Raw genomic sequence first — 20,493 nt, forward strand, 5'->3', positions numbered from 1 at the left:
TCCTATTCATATCCACTATCCAATAAAAAAGCTGGTAACTTTTGTCTACAGACCTTCAGGTTATTCTCCTACCTTCCTCCATGAGTTAGATACCTAGCTTACAATTTTTCTTCCCTCAAATACCCTAACCACTTAGCTCCTCAACCCACTCACCTCCTATGAGCTACTCCTCTACCCTTGGGGCCACCTCCAGTAATCCTGATCTGTATCTTGCCCCTGTACCCAGATGGCTCCCGAGGAGAAACCGAGGCTGGTGACTTTGCACAGTCCTCTCTCTTAAATCCAATTCATTTGCAAGTCATGGCATCACCTTCCTGATGCCATGGTTCTCTTTGAGAACAAAGGACAAACAACCACAACAGCCACCTCTACCCTACCTCAGCCACACACGAAGATTATCATACCCTTGTTCTTGCGAACACACACAAATGGAACACCTCCATATTCAAGAATTCATCCAACCTTCATCTATTGGCTTTTCACCTCTCCTTCCGCCATCCTTCACATGACCCTACTCTTCATCCACATTGTGATTTCCAATCCCTTGACCCCTCAATTCTCTCCCAGGCCATCTCTCCTGCACTAGCTACTCTCTCCTCTTCTCATCTTGACTCTTCGGTGAAGCAATTCATTTCTACACTGTCCTCCTCTCTTGAATCCCTATCCCCCTTATCATATCACCGATTACACCTAGCCAAGCCTCAGCCTGGACTCACTCCCACCATTTGTTGCCTTTGCTCCTACACATGGTGCTAAATGAAGGTGGAGAAAATCATGCGACCATTCTGACTGGGTCCACTACAAATTTATGTTAAACAACTTCAACTAAGCCCTCACTGCTGCTAGGCAATCTTACTATGCCTTCCCTTATCAACTCACTATTCCATTCTCCACAATGGCTCTTCCAAAACTTTTCATCCCTCTTCAAACCTCCCATCAGTCTCCCTCCCCCCAACTCTCAGCTGAGAACCCTCTCATATTTTACAAAAAAAAACTGAGGCCATTTGCCACATGCTCATCTCCTGTCACTCAGATGCATTCTAACCCTCTCTCCCCCTTCACCCATCTCACATGAAATAGCTAACCCTTCTATTTGTTCAGGTGATCCCATTCCAACCCATATCCTCCAACAGATTTTCCCATCATACCCACTCTTTCACTTACTTTAAATCTCTCTCTTTACTGACTTATTTTCTACTGCCTACAAACATGCCCGTGTTTCTCCTATGCTGGAAAAACCCCTCACTCGACCCTTCCATCCCAGAGAACTATTGTCCTATTATCACCTCTGCCCTTCATAGCTAAACACCTTGAAAAGGCACATTAGGTGCCTCCACTTTCCTCTCATTATCTTCTTGACCCCTTACAATCTGGCTTCCAACTTTTATTATTCCACCAAAACTGTTCTCTTCAAAATCACTAATGATCTCTTAAATGCCTGTTCTCAATCTTCTTTCTCCTTGACCTCTCTGCAGCTTTTGACACTGCTGATTCCTCTCTTCTCCAAGATTCTTTTCTCTCCAAGTTTTCAAGACACCACTCACTCCTGGTTAACCCCATGTGACTACTCTTTTTGTCTCCTTACTTGGATCCTCCTTCAGTTCATGCCCTTTAACCACACTCTCCGAGTTCCATCCTGAGTTGTCTTCCTTTATACTATTTCAACTGATGATCTTTCAAGTGATGATCATGAATTGAATTACCATCTCTGGGTTAATAATCATCAAATTTACCTTGCTTGCCCCAATTTCTTTACTGACCTCAAACTGCACATCTCCAACTTCCTTTCAGACATCTCAAACTGAACATCCAGCAGAAATCTTAAACTCAGTAAGTCCAAAACAGAACTCATCATTCCCCCAAATCCTCTCCCATTCCTACCTTCCCTATTACTGTGGAGGGCAATACCATCCACCCAGTCCATTCCTCAGGTTTTACAGTGTAAGAGTCACCCTAGGTTCCTATCTCTACGCCCCCACATCCAAGCTGTTGCCAAGACCCACCGATTTCACCTTTGCATCCTCTCCTCTGACACTGCTACTGTTCTGGTGCAGAACCTCATAACCTCACCTTGATTACTGCAATAGCCTGCTGGTGGGTCAACCTGACTCAAGGCTCTCTATCCACTCCAATCCATTCTCCATCAAGCCACTAAAATGATCTTCCCAAAGGACTGGTCCTATCATGTCACATGTGTCTCCCAGGCACTGCCCCACCCAACTCCCCCCTCCACACACACACATACACACACACACACAGAGGCCTCCTATTGCCTCCAGAAGCAAATGCCAAGTGTTCTGTCTGGCATTCAAAGACCTTCATAACCAAGCCCACTCCTACCATTCCAGTCTTCTTACACCTTACTCCCCAATACAATTTTCTTCAATCCAGTAACACTGGCCTCCTGGTTGTTCCATAACCCCTTTGATTTCTAATGCCTTCCCTCTTTTAATTATTTCCTATTATGCTGTATATAGCTTGCTTTGTATTTGTTTGCATGTTGTTTCCTCTGTTAGACTGTAAGCTCCTAAGGACAGGGCCTATCTTCTGCCTCTTTTTGTACGCCCAGTGCTTAGCACAGTGCCTGGTACGTAGCTGGTGTCTAAAAAATTTAAATTTTAAAAATGTTGACTGATTTTCCAGGGAATGACAGGAGTAGGCGCCCTTCATAATATCTCACAAGTCACACTATTAGGCCTATTTCCTCCTCTATACACAAGCAGGTAAGAGGAGTATCCAAAGCACCCAGTAGCTGGAGTTGGAACCCTTCTACAGTTTTTTCAAATTCCCTTATCCACCCCTGGCCTGCCTTCCTCATACCATCTGGCACTTGATAAACACTTAAGAGCAGACTGACTCTAAGTATGTACTTCACAAAGCCACTGGAAGTCACTCTGGGACTTTTCTCACAGGTCTATTTCACATACAAATAATCTACAGCACAGAATAGGACCACAACTCCGGGTCCTAGAAAAAACTGGGTCTCCCCAGATGCACGGTGTTCCCACCAAGAATGTGGTGCTTTCATACTGAATCTCGCTGCCCAAAATATGGCACTGCATCATTCACTAGACTCCACCTCCACCAAGTAGATCCTGATTCCCTACTATTCTGATCAAACTTCACCCCCCTTTTGTCCCAGCTCTGCAGGATCCTATTCTCTGCTAAAATGACTGTGTGCTTTTCTAATTAATTCCTCGTAACAGTGGTCTGGATGCGCTCAGGTAGTAGTGGGAGTTCTCAGGACAGCCTTAGGTCAATGGACCAAATAGGTTTCCTTGACCTTCTTACAAATGTATACACAAACATTAGATATTGTTAAGAATGCAACTGTTACAGAACTTGTAACCGAATGTATTATATCTCAAAACTTTGGTGTACTTTGTGCCCAAGTATCCAGAAAGTTTAGACACAGAACCTAATATACAAGACCGTACATAAAGCACAAGGAACACAAAACAAAGACACCCAAAAAAGAGCCACTCAGGTAACTAGACTCTGAAGTTAGTTTGCCAAGATGAGGTCATACCTACTTCTTGTTCTCCTATTTACCAATACACTGAACCCTGTAATCTCAGTATAAAGGCCAAATATTATCAGAGAGGTTCAGGTCCATCCTTTCATATTCTGTCCACAGGCAGCTTCAATGGGGGAAAATGTTGGTACGCTCAGGGCCATTAGCAACAGTTGCCACTTTCAGGCAACTGACATTCCCTTCATGATTTTTCAGAGAAGCAAAGAAAAAATGCTGGAGGGTATACAGGATATGGGACTTCACAGGAATGTCATCATTCTTAGGAAATTTAGGCACAGTCTAAAGAACACAGAATTGGAAATAAGAGAAGTGGGGTCTGGGTATATTTCTACCACTATTAGCTGGGTGTACATGGGTAAGTCACTTCATTGGCTATTTCCTCTTTTGCAAAATAAGGATGATAAAATTCCCACCACCTACCTCACAAGGTTGTAGAAAAAAGTGCTTTATAAACCTTAAAATGCTACAGAACTGAGCTGTCAATACCATTCCTCAAAGGAAACATTTCCATTTTAATAGGACGCCTTACCTCAAAGGAGTCACTTCATTCATTTATCCAACACATTTATTATGTTTTAGTTGCTGAGGGGGGATACAGAGTTATCAGACAGTCTCTGCCCTTCAGGACTTCACAATCTAGTAGATAAGTGGAAGTGGGGGGAAGCAGAACTAGCACTAACCTGGGTCCTAGTCCAGGTTCTGCCACAAATTAGCCATGTAACCCTGGAAAAGGCCTCCCACCTCTCTGCACCTCAGCATCCTCATCTGCAAAATGACAGGGTTGGACCAGTTAATTCAACTGAATAAACATCTATTAAGCACCTCCTATGTGAACTATTCTAGGTTTTAGGAATACAGAGACACAACACAGACCCTGCTCTTCAGGAGCATACAATCTAACAGGGGAACAGACAAGTACAGAAATAACAATGATTACAAGGGCAAAGTGAGGTTAAATGTAAAAGTCCAGAAAAAATGGAAGGAAAAGTCACATTCACCTAAATGGTGGTGGGAAAGTGATTAGGAAAGGTTTGTGGAGATGAAACCCAACTGGGTATTCAAGGAAGGGACTTTGCAATAGACAGAGATGGGGGTGGGTGGGAGAAGCATAAGGTCCACTTCAAAAATCAAAGACATCATGAGGAACAGAAATGAGGGCAGGGGGGCAAGATTAAAATGGAGGAGAGTAAAACCTAGCTTAGCTCAAATAAAGAATGTTAAGGGAAATATAATGCTTGAAAGGTGGAGTGGAAAAAGATTTTGGAATACCTCAAATGTCAGGATCAAGATTTTATACTTTCCTCAGTAAGTAACAAGGAACCACTGCTGATTTTTGAGAAGTGACATGAGTGCCTTAAAAAGTTTGCTCGAGCAGCAAGGAGGGGATAGCTTGGAAGCATGAAGATCAGTTAGAAAATTACATTAATAGTCTAAACAAAGAGACGAGGACCTAAACTACAATGGAGGACATCAGGCAGGTAGAATTGTCAGAACTAGATAACTGACTAGATATAGAGGTAGGGGGGTAGGAAAAGAAGTTTAAGAAAAAAGGCAAGTTATATGCATCAGTAACTGAAAGGATGGTGGTTACAGCACAGATGGAGGACGTGAGAAAAGCAAGTTTTATAGATCACAGGATAAGCTCAGTTCTGGGCAGACTCATTTTGATGTACCAGTAGAACGTATAGATGGAGATTCACAGTTGAAGTTATGAAGCTGGAACTCTAGGGAAGAGTCTATTTCCCATGAATACAGGAAAAGGAAGGCTATGAATAGGAGAGGAATAGGATATTAATAGGGAAGTTACCCAGTTTGACCAGAAAAGATGTGGTGTTAACCTGCACAGACATGATAACTGAAGCCATGGGACCAGAAAATATTGGCAAAAGAAAATGGAAGAGGCCAAGTGTCCTGAGGGATACTTGGGATTAAGGGGTAGGATGATAAAGAACCAACTCTAAGGATCAGTCAGAAGCAAAATGAATAAAATACAACAACATGGAAACCAAAGTAGAGGGTATCAAGTATGATGGCACAGGGGAGCCACAGCATCAAATACTAGTTATCTAAAACTCCTTCTTCCAGTTCTAATATTCTCTAAGTTCATGAATCTGAACCTTGTACACAAATAACTAAATACAAAGTAATGTGACTTGTAATATTGGGAATTAAAGGTCCCACAAAAGGCAGTAAGAAACAGACGTCCTGTCCACCCGCCTGACATCACCTACATACGTATGCGCATTTCTGTGTAATATGAACTGACGCCAAAGTAAAATTAGCCCAGTCCTGCCAAGTGTGGGGTAATCGATATTACCCTAGAACCACTTTCCCTACTAAAGTCAAATCTTGATTACCCATTAGGCAGGCACAGGCTGCTAAAGAGCAAAACCTGAGTCTAACAAAAGTCTACAAACCTTGCAACATTTTAATCACACCGATGATACTGGCAGTGTCTAGACAAAGCTGAATTTAGAGAACCCATATTTAGATTCTGACTGCCACTTACTACCTATGTGACCTCAAGCAAGTCTATGGGCCTCGCTTTCTTGTATGTAAGATGCCAGGATTGGACCAGATAACCTCTAATCTGTTCTCTCTTCCAGCTCTAAATCTTTGATTCTATGGTAGTGGTAAAATCAGCAATAAAGATGGTTTTGCCTTTCCTAGTTTAGCCTGCTGTTTGTCCTTTGTTCTCAAAGAGGACCATGGCATCAGAAAAGCGATGCCATGACTTGCAAGTGAATTGGATTTAAGTGAGGGAGGGCTGTGCAGTCACCAGCCTCACTTTCTCCGTGGCAGCCATCTGGGTCCAGTGGCAAGATATAGATCAGGATGACTGGAGATGACCCAGAGCCAAAGAATAGGAAGATAAAGCACCCTGGATACCTGGGTTCTTATCCCAGTTCTATCTGCTTGCCAGAGAGCCCTGGAGTAGCCTATTTGCCCTTCTAGACAATTACCACAACCCTCAGGGCTAAAGTCACTGCATTCTCTTGAGATTTCCAGCTATAAGAAACTTTTAAGTCCAAGGCACTCTGGAATATCTCAAGTAGGGGACCTAACTTGATCCCTGACCCCATTCTCCTTCACCCACCACCCCAAGTCCCACTGATGTTGATTTTACTGTGTGGGTTTCTACCTCTGCATACATTTCCCTTGGAAAATAGCTTTCTATTTTCATACCTTTGCAACTCAACACGGGGAGAGAACACATTTCAGCCATAGCTGGAAATCAGTTTTATTCACTGGGACTTGAGGGACATAGACTTGCCATGTATGGCTTGGCTCCAGAGGACAGAACTAGAACCAAAGGGTAGAAAGTGCAAAGAAATACACTTTCACTTAACAGAGAAATTTCTAACAACTAGACATCCAGTAACAGGATGCACTACTTTCAGAGGTCTCTAAATCCCCACCACTGGAAGTGTTCAAGCAGAGGCTGGTCTATTAGGAGATGAGGCAAGAAATTCCTGCATTAGCTGAGAATTCGATGAACTCTTAATGTCCATTCCAACAGGCTCTTGAGACCTCTTGCATGCCTATCCCCCAGGGCTTTTCCACTTGCCCTTCTCAGACTCACTATTAGAAGCCCAATGTCTCCCTTTCTCCCCCAGTACATTAATGAGAGCTAGAAGAACTAAAGGAAAAGTGAACTCTACTTCAGGGATTTAGTTAAAAGTCTTGATCTGAGAAATGACAACCGGGAGCGAAGGCAGAAAAGGTTGTGTTGAGCCAATCCAAAGCTGAAAACAATCCCCACACAGGGGAAAGAAAAGGTGAAGGAAAGGGGAAGATTTGGGCTTGAGATTTGGGGGGGGGGGAGCAAGAAGGGGATGGGAGAAACCGGTGCTGCCCAAAGCTGACACCATGAGGGCATTTCCTTCCCTGGAGATGCCTCAATAAGTCCAGATGCTGCCTAACATATTGGAGGTCTTTGCATGTGTCCAGATGTTTTCCTCATTCTCTCTGGCTACTGATGCATCTTCTTTTCAAATACTTCTTTCCCAGGGGGGCAAGACAAGAAGCAGAACTTCCAGTGAGATGGGAACAGCTTGGGGCACTTGGAAACCTCTAACAAGCCTGATGGGGCAAGGGCACCCAGTCCTCTTTCCAGGGTCCTGACCGGCTTCCACTAGAAGCCTCCCACCACCATCACTAACATCCTCCCTCCCCTCTCCACCATAACACCTCTGTCCCTTATCTTTGCCTACCCCCCAAAGTTTGTCTCCCTCTCATTCCTGCCAGCTCAGGCCACATGCTTCCTCTGATGAGTCAGGAGCTTTTGTTCATGACTGAAGCTCTCACCACAGGTGGCACAGATGAATGGCCCCCTCTCGACCATGGCTCTTGCGGTGTGTGATGAGGTTGGATTTCTGGCTGAAACGCCTCTCACAATCTGGGCAAGCATAAGGCCGCTCACCTGTATGGATGCGCCGGTGGGACACAAGGTTGGATTTCTGGCTGAAGGCCTTGCCACAGTCAGGACAGGCATAGGGCCTCTCACCTGTGTGGATGCGGCGGTGGGCCGCTAGGTAGGGCTTGTGCCTAAAGGACTTGCCACAGTCGGGGCAAATGAAGGGCCGCTCTGGGGCATGGTCACGACGGTGGGCTGCCAGGTGACTTCCTTGTGAGAAACGGCGCCCACATTCCAGGCAGGCAAAGGGCCGCTCACCTGAGTGGATACGGATGTGAGCCACCAAGTGGGTCTTCTTACTGAAGTTCTTTCCACATTCACTGCAGGTGAAAGGACGTTCCCCAGGATGTAGTTGCTGCTGACCCTCGCAGGGACCTTCGGTTCCGGAAGGTGCGGCCTCGCTCATCATAACTATAGGGGACAGCAGGATCCACTTCCCGCTCCCGCTGAAAGTTCATTTCCTGGTCCTGCTGAGGATCCAAGACCTGGTCCTGCTGGGAGTCCATCTGATCTTGCTGAAGGTCTATGGCCTGGTCATGCTGGATGTCTATGGCCTGGTCCTGCTGGGTGTCTATGGCCTGGTCTTGCTGAATCTCCAACAGCTGAGGTGGAAGCTGGAAACCCCCCTGGCTATTGGTGGCCTCGGCAGAGCCCTGAGGGCGCCGGTGAATTTTGCCATGGGACAAAAGGTTGGGTTTGTGACGAAAGCGGCGCCCACATTCTGTGCACGGATAAGGCTTCTCACCAGTATGAATTCGCCGGTGGGAGGTCAGGTAGGGCTTATTAGTGAACCGTTTCCCACACTCAGGGCACTGGTGGGGACGTTCACCAGTATGCACACGGCGGTGAGCAATCAGGTTAGGCTTGTGACGGAAACATTTGCCACACCAGGCACACTGGAAGGGTCGGTCAGCAGCATCACTACCTGGCTGCGCAGCAGTAAGTGCAGGGCGGCCCCGGGGCCGAGGTGCAAGGACTTGTTCTGATGCCTGTGCTTCAGCCACATGGATCTGTTTGTGGGCAACTAGCTCCGCCCACTGTGCAAAGCTCTGACCACAGCCACTGCAGATGAAACGGCGAGGTGGCGGGGCAGGTGGGTGGTTCTGTCGCAGGTGTGCCCGCAGCTGGGAGGCTCGGCTGAAGCGTTTCTCACACCTGGGGCAGGCAACTGCCCGGGCAGATGAGGCATGAGCTTGGCCGTGCAGTGCAAGGGCTGCCCAACTCCTGAAACTCTGCCCACAGACTTGGCAGAGGAAACCTGTGGCAGGAGGTATGGCTGTGGCAGCAGAGTGGGCCAGGCGGTGTAAGGCCAAGAAAGGAGCATGGTGAAATCGACGCCCACACTCAGGGCAGGGCAAAGGTGGACGGCCATGTCGCCGGCGAGTATGATGCCACAAGGCTGCCCATCCAGGGAAGTGCCTCCCACAGCGGGCACAGCGGTAGGCACCACCCTGGAACAGGCCCCCATGACTAGCTGCCACAGTCCCTTCTAATTTAATCCTATGGGTATCCTGCTGTGACCCTTGGAGCGACTCCTGAAAGGATCTAGAGAAGAGCCGAGCCCGGGATGGACCCATAGCGGGGGGTCTCCTGCAGCGACGCTCCAACAGAGGTCCTTGCCCTGCTGAGGATAAAGAATCAGTCATTTTAGAAGGGCTACTATATGACCTGGAGAAAATCTTAGATGACTTCTCTGGAACTCCATTTCCTCATCTATAAATTGAGAATGCTGGACCACTCCTGGGGTACTATCTAGCCCTAAAATCTAGCCTCAGAGTTAGGAAAACCTGGGTTTAGTTCCTACCTCTGACATAATGATGGTCTGACCTTGGACAAGACACTTAAATCTTTCAGTGCCCCAGCCATTTTACAACGACCATAAGCAGGAGCTGATCTACTTTAGTACAGGGAGTTCTCTGCACCAACATAATTGCAGGTACAGTCCAAAGAAAAAAAAATTAAGTCATTTCATGCCTCCTCTCTTCCATGAAGTCTGTCCTGAACACTCCAAGTTACAGTGTTCTCCCCTAGACTTTAAACTCAGACAGCACTGACTGTCCACTCTGATCCTCTAAGTAGCTCAAGGAAAAAGTCAACACCCCTACTCCCCTTTCAGGCACCCTTGAGGGCAGTCCTTGAAGTGACTCTGGGCAAGGAATAAGGAATATGAGGAATAAGCCATCCTTCAAGGAGGCTGAGGCCTCTGAGGCCTACCTCTCCTTCCCTAACCTAAAGGGGAAACAGGATAGCAGTCTTCTTCAAGGCCACAGCAGGGTAGAATAGCAAGAAGCTGTTCAAGACTCAGAGGACCAAGAGAACTGAGCAAAGGGACACTTACCTGTAGTGTTTCGGAGCACCCTGCCCCCACCAGAAGGAAGCTGCCCTCCACTGCCACATGGCTCCTCCCCAGGAGACCCTATAAGAAGAACCAGCCACACTGAGTAGGGGAGAGGAGGTGGCAGGTACCCCCGATCCCCAACAAGGCTTTCCCTAGGGTCCCTCCAGCTTCCTGCCTTGCCACCTACTCCAAGTGTCCTCCCCCACTATAGCCCTCACTTGAAATGTGATCCATACATATGTAACCCTCACCAAACCTAGGAGGCATCAGGAAGAAGGCCAGAGCCTACCTCGGGAACGCAGGAACAGGCGATTCTCCTTCCAGCCTCGTTTCCGAATGAACCTACTTCTCCCCGGAGAGAGGTATCTCCGATCCCTTGCAGAATGTAGGGATGCCTGCAAAAAAAAAAAAAGACTTTACCTACACCACTCTGGACAAGACTTACTCTAACCACAGTGGGGGCCAGTCCTTCCAAAGACAGATAGGGAGAAACCAGTTTCTGAGGAGCAACTGCTAGTTTCCTCACAAGTGTTTTACATCAGTATAATTTCACAAGTATAAGACGGAGAGGCACCTGCACCAACATAATTGACTCTATTTCAAAATGAATCCACAGTTTGACATAGCAGCCCAAATAAGCTAAAGCAATCTTAAGTGGAGTTAAGGGAGGCACACAGCATTCAGTGCCAAGGAGAGTCCCACTGCATTTTCCCCTGGTCAAACCACACCTGGAGAATTGTGTTCAGGTCTTTTACGAAGCATACTGACAAGATTCAGTGCACATATTCAGAAACAACCTGCATGGATCTAGGCTTCAAGACCATGCCTTTACAAGGACTGCCTGAAGGATTAGGGATGTGTAGCCTGAAGATGACTTAGGGAGAGACCAGATACATCAACTGTCTTTTAGTATATAAAGAGATATAGAAATATAAACATGCATATATATATACATAATATATATGTACAGATACACACACTGACATAGGCACACACACAATATTTCAGTCCACTTTTTAATGACTCAAATTGTTAGTTGTTCTTTTCCCACATCCATCTAAAATCTGCCTCCCTGAAGCTTTCCAACCTTTCTGGTTCTGCTGACCTCTTGGGGTCAATTAAAATAAGTCTAATCCTTCTTCCCTATCATAAGCAGCCCACAGGATAATGAGACTTGTTCTGCTTGCCCCAAAAGGTCAGCAGAGCCACAATGGCCTAAAAGTTGCAGGGAAGCAGATTTCAAATGGATGTAATGGAAAAAACTAACAATTTGAGCGACGCATGAGAGGAATGGACTGACTCTGGTGACCCTACGTTCACAAACGTCTTCAAGTGAAGGCTGAATGATCACTGTTTGTGCCAGGAATCTAGGTCAGGTTGAGGTTGGCTTCGATAGTTTCTGGGATTCTGTAGTTCTGCCTTCACTCCCAAAGGATGTGTACCGCCCCCGCCCCAACCCAGGGATCCCTTTACCCCCCTGAAGGTCTTCTCCCATCCGTAACCTGCCGTTATTTTGTCAGATTTCCCTAGATGGCCAGAAGGCCAGGCGTACACACACACACACACACACACACACACACACACACACACACCCACTCACACCACCAATGGGCGGGGGTGGAGAACAAAGGCAGGACCAAGACGCGCGGAGCACACCTCTCCCACGCCAGGGCGTGCACACACCTCCAGGTGTACGTGCGCATCCACACATCCTTCCCCCCAGCACATGCGCACAAAGATGTGTACATACACATTTGCACCCACGCGTATTTAGGCCTCACAAGAACCGCAGGAGTCATCCCCGCCCCCCACAACACCCCAGCCTCCTGGGCTCAAGATTCCCCCTCCCCCTCTCGCAGCGCCCCCGGCAGGCGCACTGCTGCCCCTCCCCCCTCCTCCCGCGCATGCGTCCTCTGCGGCCCCGCACCCCAGGGTTTGTAGGCGCCATTTCCCCCCCTCCTCCAAATCCACCCCCCTCGCTCTCCCCTCAGTCCCCCCTCAGTCTCCCCGGCAGGGTCGTACCTCCCGGTCCGTGTGCTTGTACGCACGCCTCCCATCCATGTACGGGGAAACCGGTGTCGCTTCCCCGCCCAGCAGCAGGCCCAGCCTCACCGCCGCCAGGCCCATCCCCTCCCCGCCACCTCCTGGCCTCCCTCGAGCTCTCCTTCCGCCCCCCTGTCCGTGCTCCGACCCTCTGTGCCTCCCTCCTTTCCTTGCAGAGCCCAGCACCATGTGACTACCGGAGCTGCCGAGGGTCAGTCCCCGTGCTCGGGCGCAGGGCGGGGAGGGGCGGAGCTGCCAGGGCCGGGGGGGGGGGGCGGTGTCCTCTAGAGGGTTGGACCGCGGGCCTCGGCCGGGCTGCCTGATGCTCGGACTCTGATGGGGTGGGGGTGGGGTGTCATAGCATTCCACCCGAGAGATTACGGGGACCCCGCCCCTGTTTTACACGTGGGGAAACTGAGGGACTTCTCCAAGGTCACGCAGTTGGCAGTAACTAGGATTCAAACGTAGGTCCCCCGAAAGGAAATTCAGGTGTAACCTCCAGGAGTGCGGACGTGTCCCAAAGGCCCTCATTTCCATTCATCGTAGATCTGCCGTGTTGCTGAAAAAAGACATCCCTCACCCCAACCCCCGAACTCAGACGAGTCCCCTTTCTGGGCCTTGGTTTCCTTATCTGTAAAGTACCGTACCTGCACTGATCCTGCTCTCTGCCCGCACCCCACCCCGGGCCCCTTCCTTCGCTGTACCTGGTATTTAAGTACTTCGTGGGCGTTTAGCGAGGCGCCTGGCACCCTTTTTTTCCAGTCCCCTCCGACTCTTCGTGACCCCATTTGGGGTTTTGTTGCAAAGATACTAGAATTATTTGTCATTACCTTCTCCAGTTCATTTTACTGACGAGGAACTGAATATGGTAGATGTAGATATATAGACTCTCCCAGTAAAATCCAAGCTCATTGTGATTAGGGATTGCTGTTTCATCCTTTTTTCTTCCCCAGGCCCAAATATAGTAGGCACTTAATAAATACTTGTTGATTAATTGAGTGATTGGTTAAGGCCAATTAAAAAAAAATGCACATAAGGGACTAAATAGTCCTTCACTGAATAGGAACCAATAGTTGGATTGCTCTCATATAATCAGGGGAATCTGACCAAATGATTTCTTAAAGTCCCATCAGGCCCTCTGATCCATTTTTTCAATTACCTCCAAACACTCCTCAAATCTTATCTTTTTCTGCCTGTACCCCTTGCTTAAGCTTGGGACCCTAAAGAGGTCCCAGCTTTTTAGCATGTCTTTCTGGATCACCTTCCTCCATCCCCCTGGCAAAGGATCATGGTGCTCTGAGGTGGTGGAGGGCATGGCATCCTGGCTAAGGATATATGTGTAATATTAAGAAAGGAGCAGGAGGAAGGGCATTGGTGACCTGACTGGCATAAGAAGGGACTTTATTTTTGGGTGAGGCAATTGGGGTTAAGTGACTTGCCCAGGGTCACACAGCTAGTAAGTGTCAAGTGCCTGAGGCTGGATTTGAACTCAGGTCCTCCTGACTCTGGAGCTCTATCTACTGTGCCACCTAGCTGCCTCTAGAAGGGACTTTAGAGAGCACCTGGTCTAAGACCTTTGTTTTCCAGATGAAATCAGGACCCAGAGAAATTTGCCCAGGGTCATAAAGCTACTTAATGACAGAACTGAGACTTAGGTGGAGTAGAAGGGATATGTGTGTGGTGTGATGAAGGACATTTTAAGGCCTTGCCTCTCCTTCAAAGAGCTACCTCCCCTGCCCACTTATCATGGATTCCTTTCCTCCTTTCTAGCCTGAAAGTCATACTTTTAAATTCACTCCATTAAAATCAGTCTTCACAAGAGGAAGACTTGACTTACTCAACAATTCACTCCAAGGCATATGTGGCTCTAGACAACCCCATCTAACTGAGCAGAACCTCCTACCTTTTTCAGGACAGGACAATGCCATCTACCTAGACTCATCCCTGAGCTCCAGAGCTTTACAGATAGGAATTCCTTCATAAAATCACCATCATCTTATTTATCTTCTTACCTCTAGATAACATAGCCTCTCATCCATTACAGACCCCAAGAGGACCCTTCTCTTGGTCCCCATCCCAGTCCCAGCCAGTGTCTCCCTGCCCTTGGGAAGCGAAGACCTACAACAAAGGCCTGAGTGAATTTCAGAAGTAGAGGTCAGTGTGAGCTGTGATTCCCAGACCCAACAAACTTTGATTTTCAACTCCTCTCCTCAGACTACTTGAAAACACAGATAACCATGGTGAAGGAATAGGACCCAAGTCAGGAAGGAGATCTTCGTTTACTCATTCATTTAACAAATGTTTACTATGTGCTAACTAAATATTAGGAACTATATTAGGTGCTACAGATACAAAGATGTATAGAACACAAAGCAGGGTCCTTTTTTGGGTCATGGAACCCTTTGGCAATCTGGTGAAGCCCATGGAACCCTTCTCAGAATAAGGGTTTTAAATGTATAAAATAAAATACACAGGATTACAGAGGAAACCAAAGTTGGTGAAAATAAAGATAGATGTGTGTATACATATTTTCCCCCCATCCATGTTTAAATACCTCCTGAAATCTATCCCTGGATCCTTTGGGAGTCAGTGGACCCCAGGTTAAGAACCACACATATAAATCCTGCCTTTATGGAAGTCAGGGAAAACAGGTACACAAATAAGTGTGATACACAAAAGAATGAAGTAATTGCAAAGGAGAGGTCCAAACAAAGAGTTGTGAGAAATATGATTAGCAAGAGATCATTCATCTTCAGCCTAGAGGAGTGGGAAATCAGAGAGAGTGAGACTTCACGAGAAGGTAGCACCTCTGTGGAAGGGACGTCAGCAGATGAAGGTAACAGGAGGTAAAGGAATGCTTTCTGGGTACAGAGGACAGCACAAGCAGGAGACAGTACGTGAGGACTGTGGAAGAAGAAATGTCCAAATTAACTGAAGAGGAGGATCATGGCATAAAGCTAAAGCAGGCTACAGTCAGATCACGTGTGACTTTATATTTTTGGGGGCAGACAATGTCAAGGAACTGAAATTTTTTGAGTAAATGTGTAATGACATTAGCACTATTACAAGTCATGTGAATGAGGAACACTTGGAAAGTGAATAAACCAACTGGATTCAATCCCATCTGGTGTTTTCTTCCTTTCCTCTGCTGGTCAGTACTGGTGGCCAGTATCCTTGAGCTACTGGGGTAGAATCCTTTTCTGTATCTCTCATTTCTATTGCTACTAGTCTGAGAAGTTTCAGTTCCCCTAAATTCTGCTCTAAAGTACGAATACCCCATCTCCCCATTTCCTTTCTCTTTATCACTTAGTACAAAGAATGGGTCTTTCCAAAAAAACTATTTTAATAGCTTGCCTTTTAGAAGGAAACTTAGCTCTAATCCATCTAATGCAAACTCATTATTTTACAGATGAAGAATTTAAGGCCCAGAAAAAAATCTAAGTAACTTGCCCAAAGTCACAGAGGTAGTTATTATCAGAGCTGAGATTTGAACCCAGGTCTTCAGACTCCATGGCATGTGTTCTTTCCATGATGAAAATCTGACCCTAATGGAAAAAGGATATGATAAAAAGCAAACATCAGAATCATCAAGCTATCTAGCCATAGATAATGATTAAAACAGAGATCTCTCCATGAGGCCAGCTGCTCACTTCTCTGACTCAGAAGAAAGGCCCTGAGCTCACCTAACCCCCTATCACATATAATATAAAACCCCAGACCAAGTTCTTTTCTGCTTCAAAGCTTAGTCCCTTCTGGCCCCTCCCACCAACTTCCAGGGACAGGGTTTCCAGGCACCATAATTTGTCCAAATTTGCTGGGCTCCCCACTCTCCAAGTTCAGATTAGTGAGTCAAGGCATATCTTCCTATCAAGGAAGCAGTCACTGAAGATACTTCTGGCTAAAAATAAAGTGACTAAGCTGTCCATCCCCTTTGAACCAGAGATTCCATTACTGGGCTTATACCCCTAAGGAAGCCATTGGGAAGAAGAAAGACCCCATATACACCAAAAATATTTTTAGCAGTAGTTTTTTGTGATAGCCAAGAATTGGAATCAAAGTAATTACCCATTGACTGGGGAATGGTTAAACAAATTATGCATACATGCATGTAATGGAATAATACTATGCTATAAGAAATTACGTATGTGATGAATACAGAGAAGTATGGAATGATCTACTTGAACTGACACATAGTAAATTAAGCAGAACTAAGAAAACAATATACACAGTAACTACAATAATGTAAATGGAAAGAACCCCCACACACTCCAAAATCAAAAGTAAATGTAACACATTTATAAAGATCAAGCAGTTCTGAAGCAGGAATGAAGAGATATAAAATCCACCTCTTTATGGAGGTGGTAGATCCACAGGTGTGACATACCCATAGTGCATACTATTTGTTATATGAGATAAGTCTCTGGGAGGGGGAGGGATACTGGAAATAACTATGATGATGACAGGCAGAGAAGAAGATGAAATGTCAAACACTTGGGCTGGCCACATTGTGGTCCTCCCCAGTGCAGCTCAAAATAGATTAAAATGCAATTGGGAAATATTTAAAAAAATAAATAAAAACACAATAAAACATAGATATTGTTAATATGTGGTTTGCTACCTGTAGGGATCCTTATACATGGTTTAGCGCTCCCATTCCTATTTGACACCACTGGTGTAAGAAATAGAAGACATCAATAAAAACTTTTTTTTTTCAAAAAACAAATGGTTATCACTGTATCACAAGTGGATAAAGAACAAGCCTTGGAATCAGGAAGCCCTGGGTGCAAGTTTGGACACTGACACACAGAGGAAACTAATTAACCTCTTTGTGCCCCCCAGGCAATTCTAAGACCACAAATTACAAAGTAAGTGCCATTCTGCAATAGAAGAGGGGTTTCCTTATGGTGAGTCCCCTGTGCCCCTGTGGAAATCTCAGGTCTCATCTCCCAAGAGGAAGGTAGACAAATAGTTATAATACAAGGGAGAAGAAGATTAGTATAAAGGAGAATGATTTCTTTCTATCCTTAGTGTATGACTTTTTATTTGATACTATGTATAATTCAGTGGCAGCATGGAGGAGACTATTTCTTCAGGGTACCCATATACCCTACTTTTGTTGGGAAGCATTCTAGAGCATTTAGAGGTTTTGCCCCACCCAACCCCCCCCAATAACTTAATTTTGTATGTGCCCTGTAGCTATTTCTGGGGCCTTCAAGACACAATTCCTTCATGTGGCCCTAGAAATTTGTCTTTAGAACCCTCTCACCCACTCCCTATTAACATCCTTCTCCTCCTTAGCTTTCCTGCCATCCCTAACACACCTCTGCTCAGGTACCCTGTGGCTTTAAGGCACTCCTCTATACCTTATCAAACTTGTTCTTATATGAGTTGTTTGGGTTTTTTGGACATGGCTAATGTGGAAATTTATTTTTCTGGATTATGCATGTTTTTGTTTTCTTATCAACAGCTTTTACTAAAATGGTAAAGAAATAACAGTAACTACAAAACATTTTCCCTTTCCTTCTCCAAACTTGGGCCTCCTCTCCCATACAGACACACAAAGTCCATGAGAAGAGTGAACAAAAACTTAGACTACAATAATAATTAGGTACTCATGTAGGGAACACATATCACCAAGCCTACTCATGACTCTGGTACTGCAGGAACTCAATTTCCTTTCTCTCTTTAAGGTGTGATCATGCAGCACACTACATGATTGCCAGGGCTATCTTTCTCTCTTAACTTCATACCAATTTTCTTCTATGCTATCAGAAGTCCTCTTGCCTCAAGTGATTACCTCTCTGTAATTGTGCCTGCCTGGAATTTGTTTTCCTTTTTCTTTTTAATTGTTCAATTGGAGGGGGGCAATAGGAGGGAGAGATAATAAATATTTATAAAAATAGATATATTAATAATTTTTTAAAAAAGGTCTTCTCAGTCAGAATTTTTCCAAGAACTTATTTAGACTATGGAATGATTGCAGAACTAGTCTTCTGGGATGATTTGCATTTTAACAGGGGACAGACAATCTGTTAAATAACCAATCACCAGGATCTGGCTGGAGTTGTGACTTTGATGATATTCCAATTTCCTGTTAAATTCTACAAGACAACCTCATCTTCACTGTGGAAGGAACAAAAGGAATTGTGTTTGAATAGTAGTGTGAGAGATCTATGCATGAAATAAGCAAGAACTTCCTTGTGGTGAAAGCACTGAAATGATCACTGATAAAGATACTTTCTCGATAAAACTTTGTAAAGAGGATTAGGTCCTCATAGGTGGTATGGAGTGTAGTATATTGATTTAGATGGTAAGGGAATGGCTCAGTCTCCGAAAAAGTAGCTTTTCTCTTTGCCAAAGCCAACTCTTCAATTCATGCCCTTGACTCTTATCTTCTCCTGTCTCCTCTAGAAGCTTGCCTCTGCATCACCCTGCCTGTCTGTTTATCCAACTGAATCTCTCTCTCCCCAAACTCACTTTCAAATTCTCTTTATCTAGCGACTCTTCTACTGCATTTGAATCAAGGTCTACCCCAGCCTTAATAAGCCTTCACTTGACTCTACTACCACCTCAATCTAAAATCACACATCTCTTTCCTTCCATTGCTTGATTCTTAGGAAAAACCATCTGTACTTGTCTCTATTTCCTTTCTTACTCAAATCTCAATCCCTTACAGTCTGCCTTTCAGCCCTACACTTGATTTAACATACTTTCTCCAAAACTACCAATAATCTCTTTTTTTTTTGGTTTGGTTTTTTTTCTCTTATTTTTTTTATTGATACCTTCTGTTTTATATCTGAATATATCCCTTCCTCCATCTCTCCCTCACTACCTAGTAAGACATCCCTTGTAACAAAGAATAAAAAAGAAAGAAAAGTCAGTTTTGTAAAAAAACAAATCAACACATCAACCATATTTTACCTTACATGCTTACTTCATACCTGAAGTTCCCCACTTCTATAAAAAAGGGAGAGTGGTAAATTTCCTTAACTCTTCTCTAGGGCCAAGCTTACTCATAATTTCACAGCCTTTGGTTATATTTCTGTTCAAATTATTGTAGTTCTTTTGTACATTGTTTTCCTGGTTCTGATGACTTCATTCTGCATCAATTAATATGCCTTCCTATGGATCTCATAATTGTTTCTTTTTTTATTTCTTGTATTGCAGCAATATTCCACTACATTCACACACACAATTTTTTTTTAGCCATTCTCCATTTTAAGGACATCTATTTTGTTTCCACTTCCTTGATACTACACAAAGTGTCCCCACAAATATTTTAGCGTGAAGGGGAGTTAATAGTCTCTTAATTACTAAATCTGTTGGCCTTTCCTCAGTCAACCTTCTTCACCTTATCTCTGCAGCTTTTGGCCTTGCTGATTAGCCCCTCTCCTTGCATACTCTTTCTTCTCTGGGGTTTCATGACATTATTCTTTCCTTGTTTTCCTCTTGACTGTCTGACTACTCCTTGGTTTCCTTAGCTGACATCATACAGGCCTCACCCACTAATTGGGTGTTTTCTCAAGGCTTCATTATGGGGCCACCTTCTCTGCTTTATATCTGTGTATAATCTCATCCCTTCCCAAGGATTCAATTATCATTGCTATGTAGGTGACTCTCAAATCTGTCTCACCAGCTAGAAGAAAAACTAGGGTAAGATGACAGGAATTTTGCCCCAGGGCACTGAATTTTGAGGGCACTGACAACATTGACAATACTTCCACTTTTATCCCATCCTGCTTCCTCCTCCCTTTCCATTGTCATCCCACTTGCCACTTCTTCACTTTCTGTTACCTCCCCATCCTACCTCCCCAAATGAGAGTGTTTTTCCTGCTTCTTGTCCTAAGCATGTACTAAATACAGCTCTAAATCCTGCCCTTATTCCTCTCTTGAGTTCTGGTCCTGCCCAACTTTCTGCTGGACATTTCAACTGACTGGACTTGTCTTGAAAGCATCTCAAATTGAACTTAAAACAAAATTTATCTCTCCCTTCTTTAAACTTCCTTATTTCAACTGAGGATGTCACAATCCTTCCAGTCAACCAGATTCACAATCCCAAAATCATATTTCACCGTTTCTTGTCCTTAACCTCTCATATCCAAAAAGCTGCCAACTTTTGTGAATTATACTTCCACAATATCTTTTGCATCCATACCCTTT

At 45.1% G+C, this 20,493-nt stretch overlaps 2 protein-coding genes and 1 long non-coding RNA gene across 6 annotated transcripts in view; 1 reads left to right on the forward strand and 2 right to left on the reverse strand.

The window, feature by feature from the left end:
* Positions 1-4,082: 4,082 nt before the first annotated feature.
* REPIN1 (replication initiator 1) lies at positions 4,083-12,559 on the reverse strand. Its single transcript, XM_020977851.2, is given in 6 exon segments — positions 4,083-7,862; positions 7,864-8,316; positions 8,318-9,576; positions 10,291-10,368; positions 10,580-10,685; positions 12,313-12,559. Coding segments are annotated over 6 exon segments (2,184 nt in total). The 5' UTR covers positions 12,523-12,559; the 3' UTR covers positions 4,083-7,784.
* On the forward strand, positions 12,454-15,456 carry LOC144456883 (uncharacterized). Its single transcript, XR_013486075.1, has 2 exons — positions 12,454-12,544; positions 14,378-15,456. It is a non-coding gene; the product is annotated as an uncharacterized LOC144456883 (long non-coding RNA).
* LRRC61 (leucine rich repeat containing 61) overlaps positions 14,594-20,493 on the reverse strand; it is a 36,393-nt gene continuing 30,493 nt past the window's right edge. For all 4 annotated transcript variants that reach the window (XR_013486061.1, XR_013486066.1, XR_013486065.1 and 1 more), the window contains one exon: positions 14,594-15,878. The gene's annotated coding sequence lies outside the window, so the exon portion shown is untranslated. The remainder of the gene's footprint in view (positions 15,879-20,493) is intronic.

This window comes from Phascolarctos cinereus, unplaced genomic scaffold (genome assembly GCF_003287225.1).
Source record: "Phascolarctos cinereus isolate Bilbo 61053 unplaced genomic scaffold, phaCin_HiC Scaffold_1;HRSCAF=81, whole genome shotgun sequence".
NCBI classification, from domain to species: Eukaryota; Metazoa; Chordata; class Mammalia; order Diprotodontia; family Phascolarctidae; genus Phascolarctos; species Phascolarctos cinereus.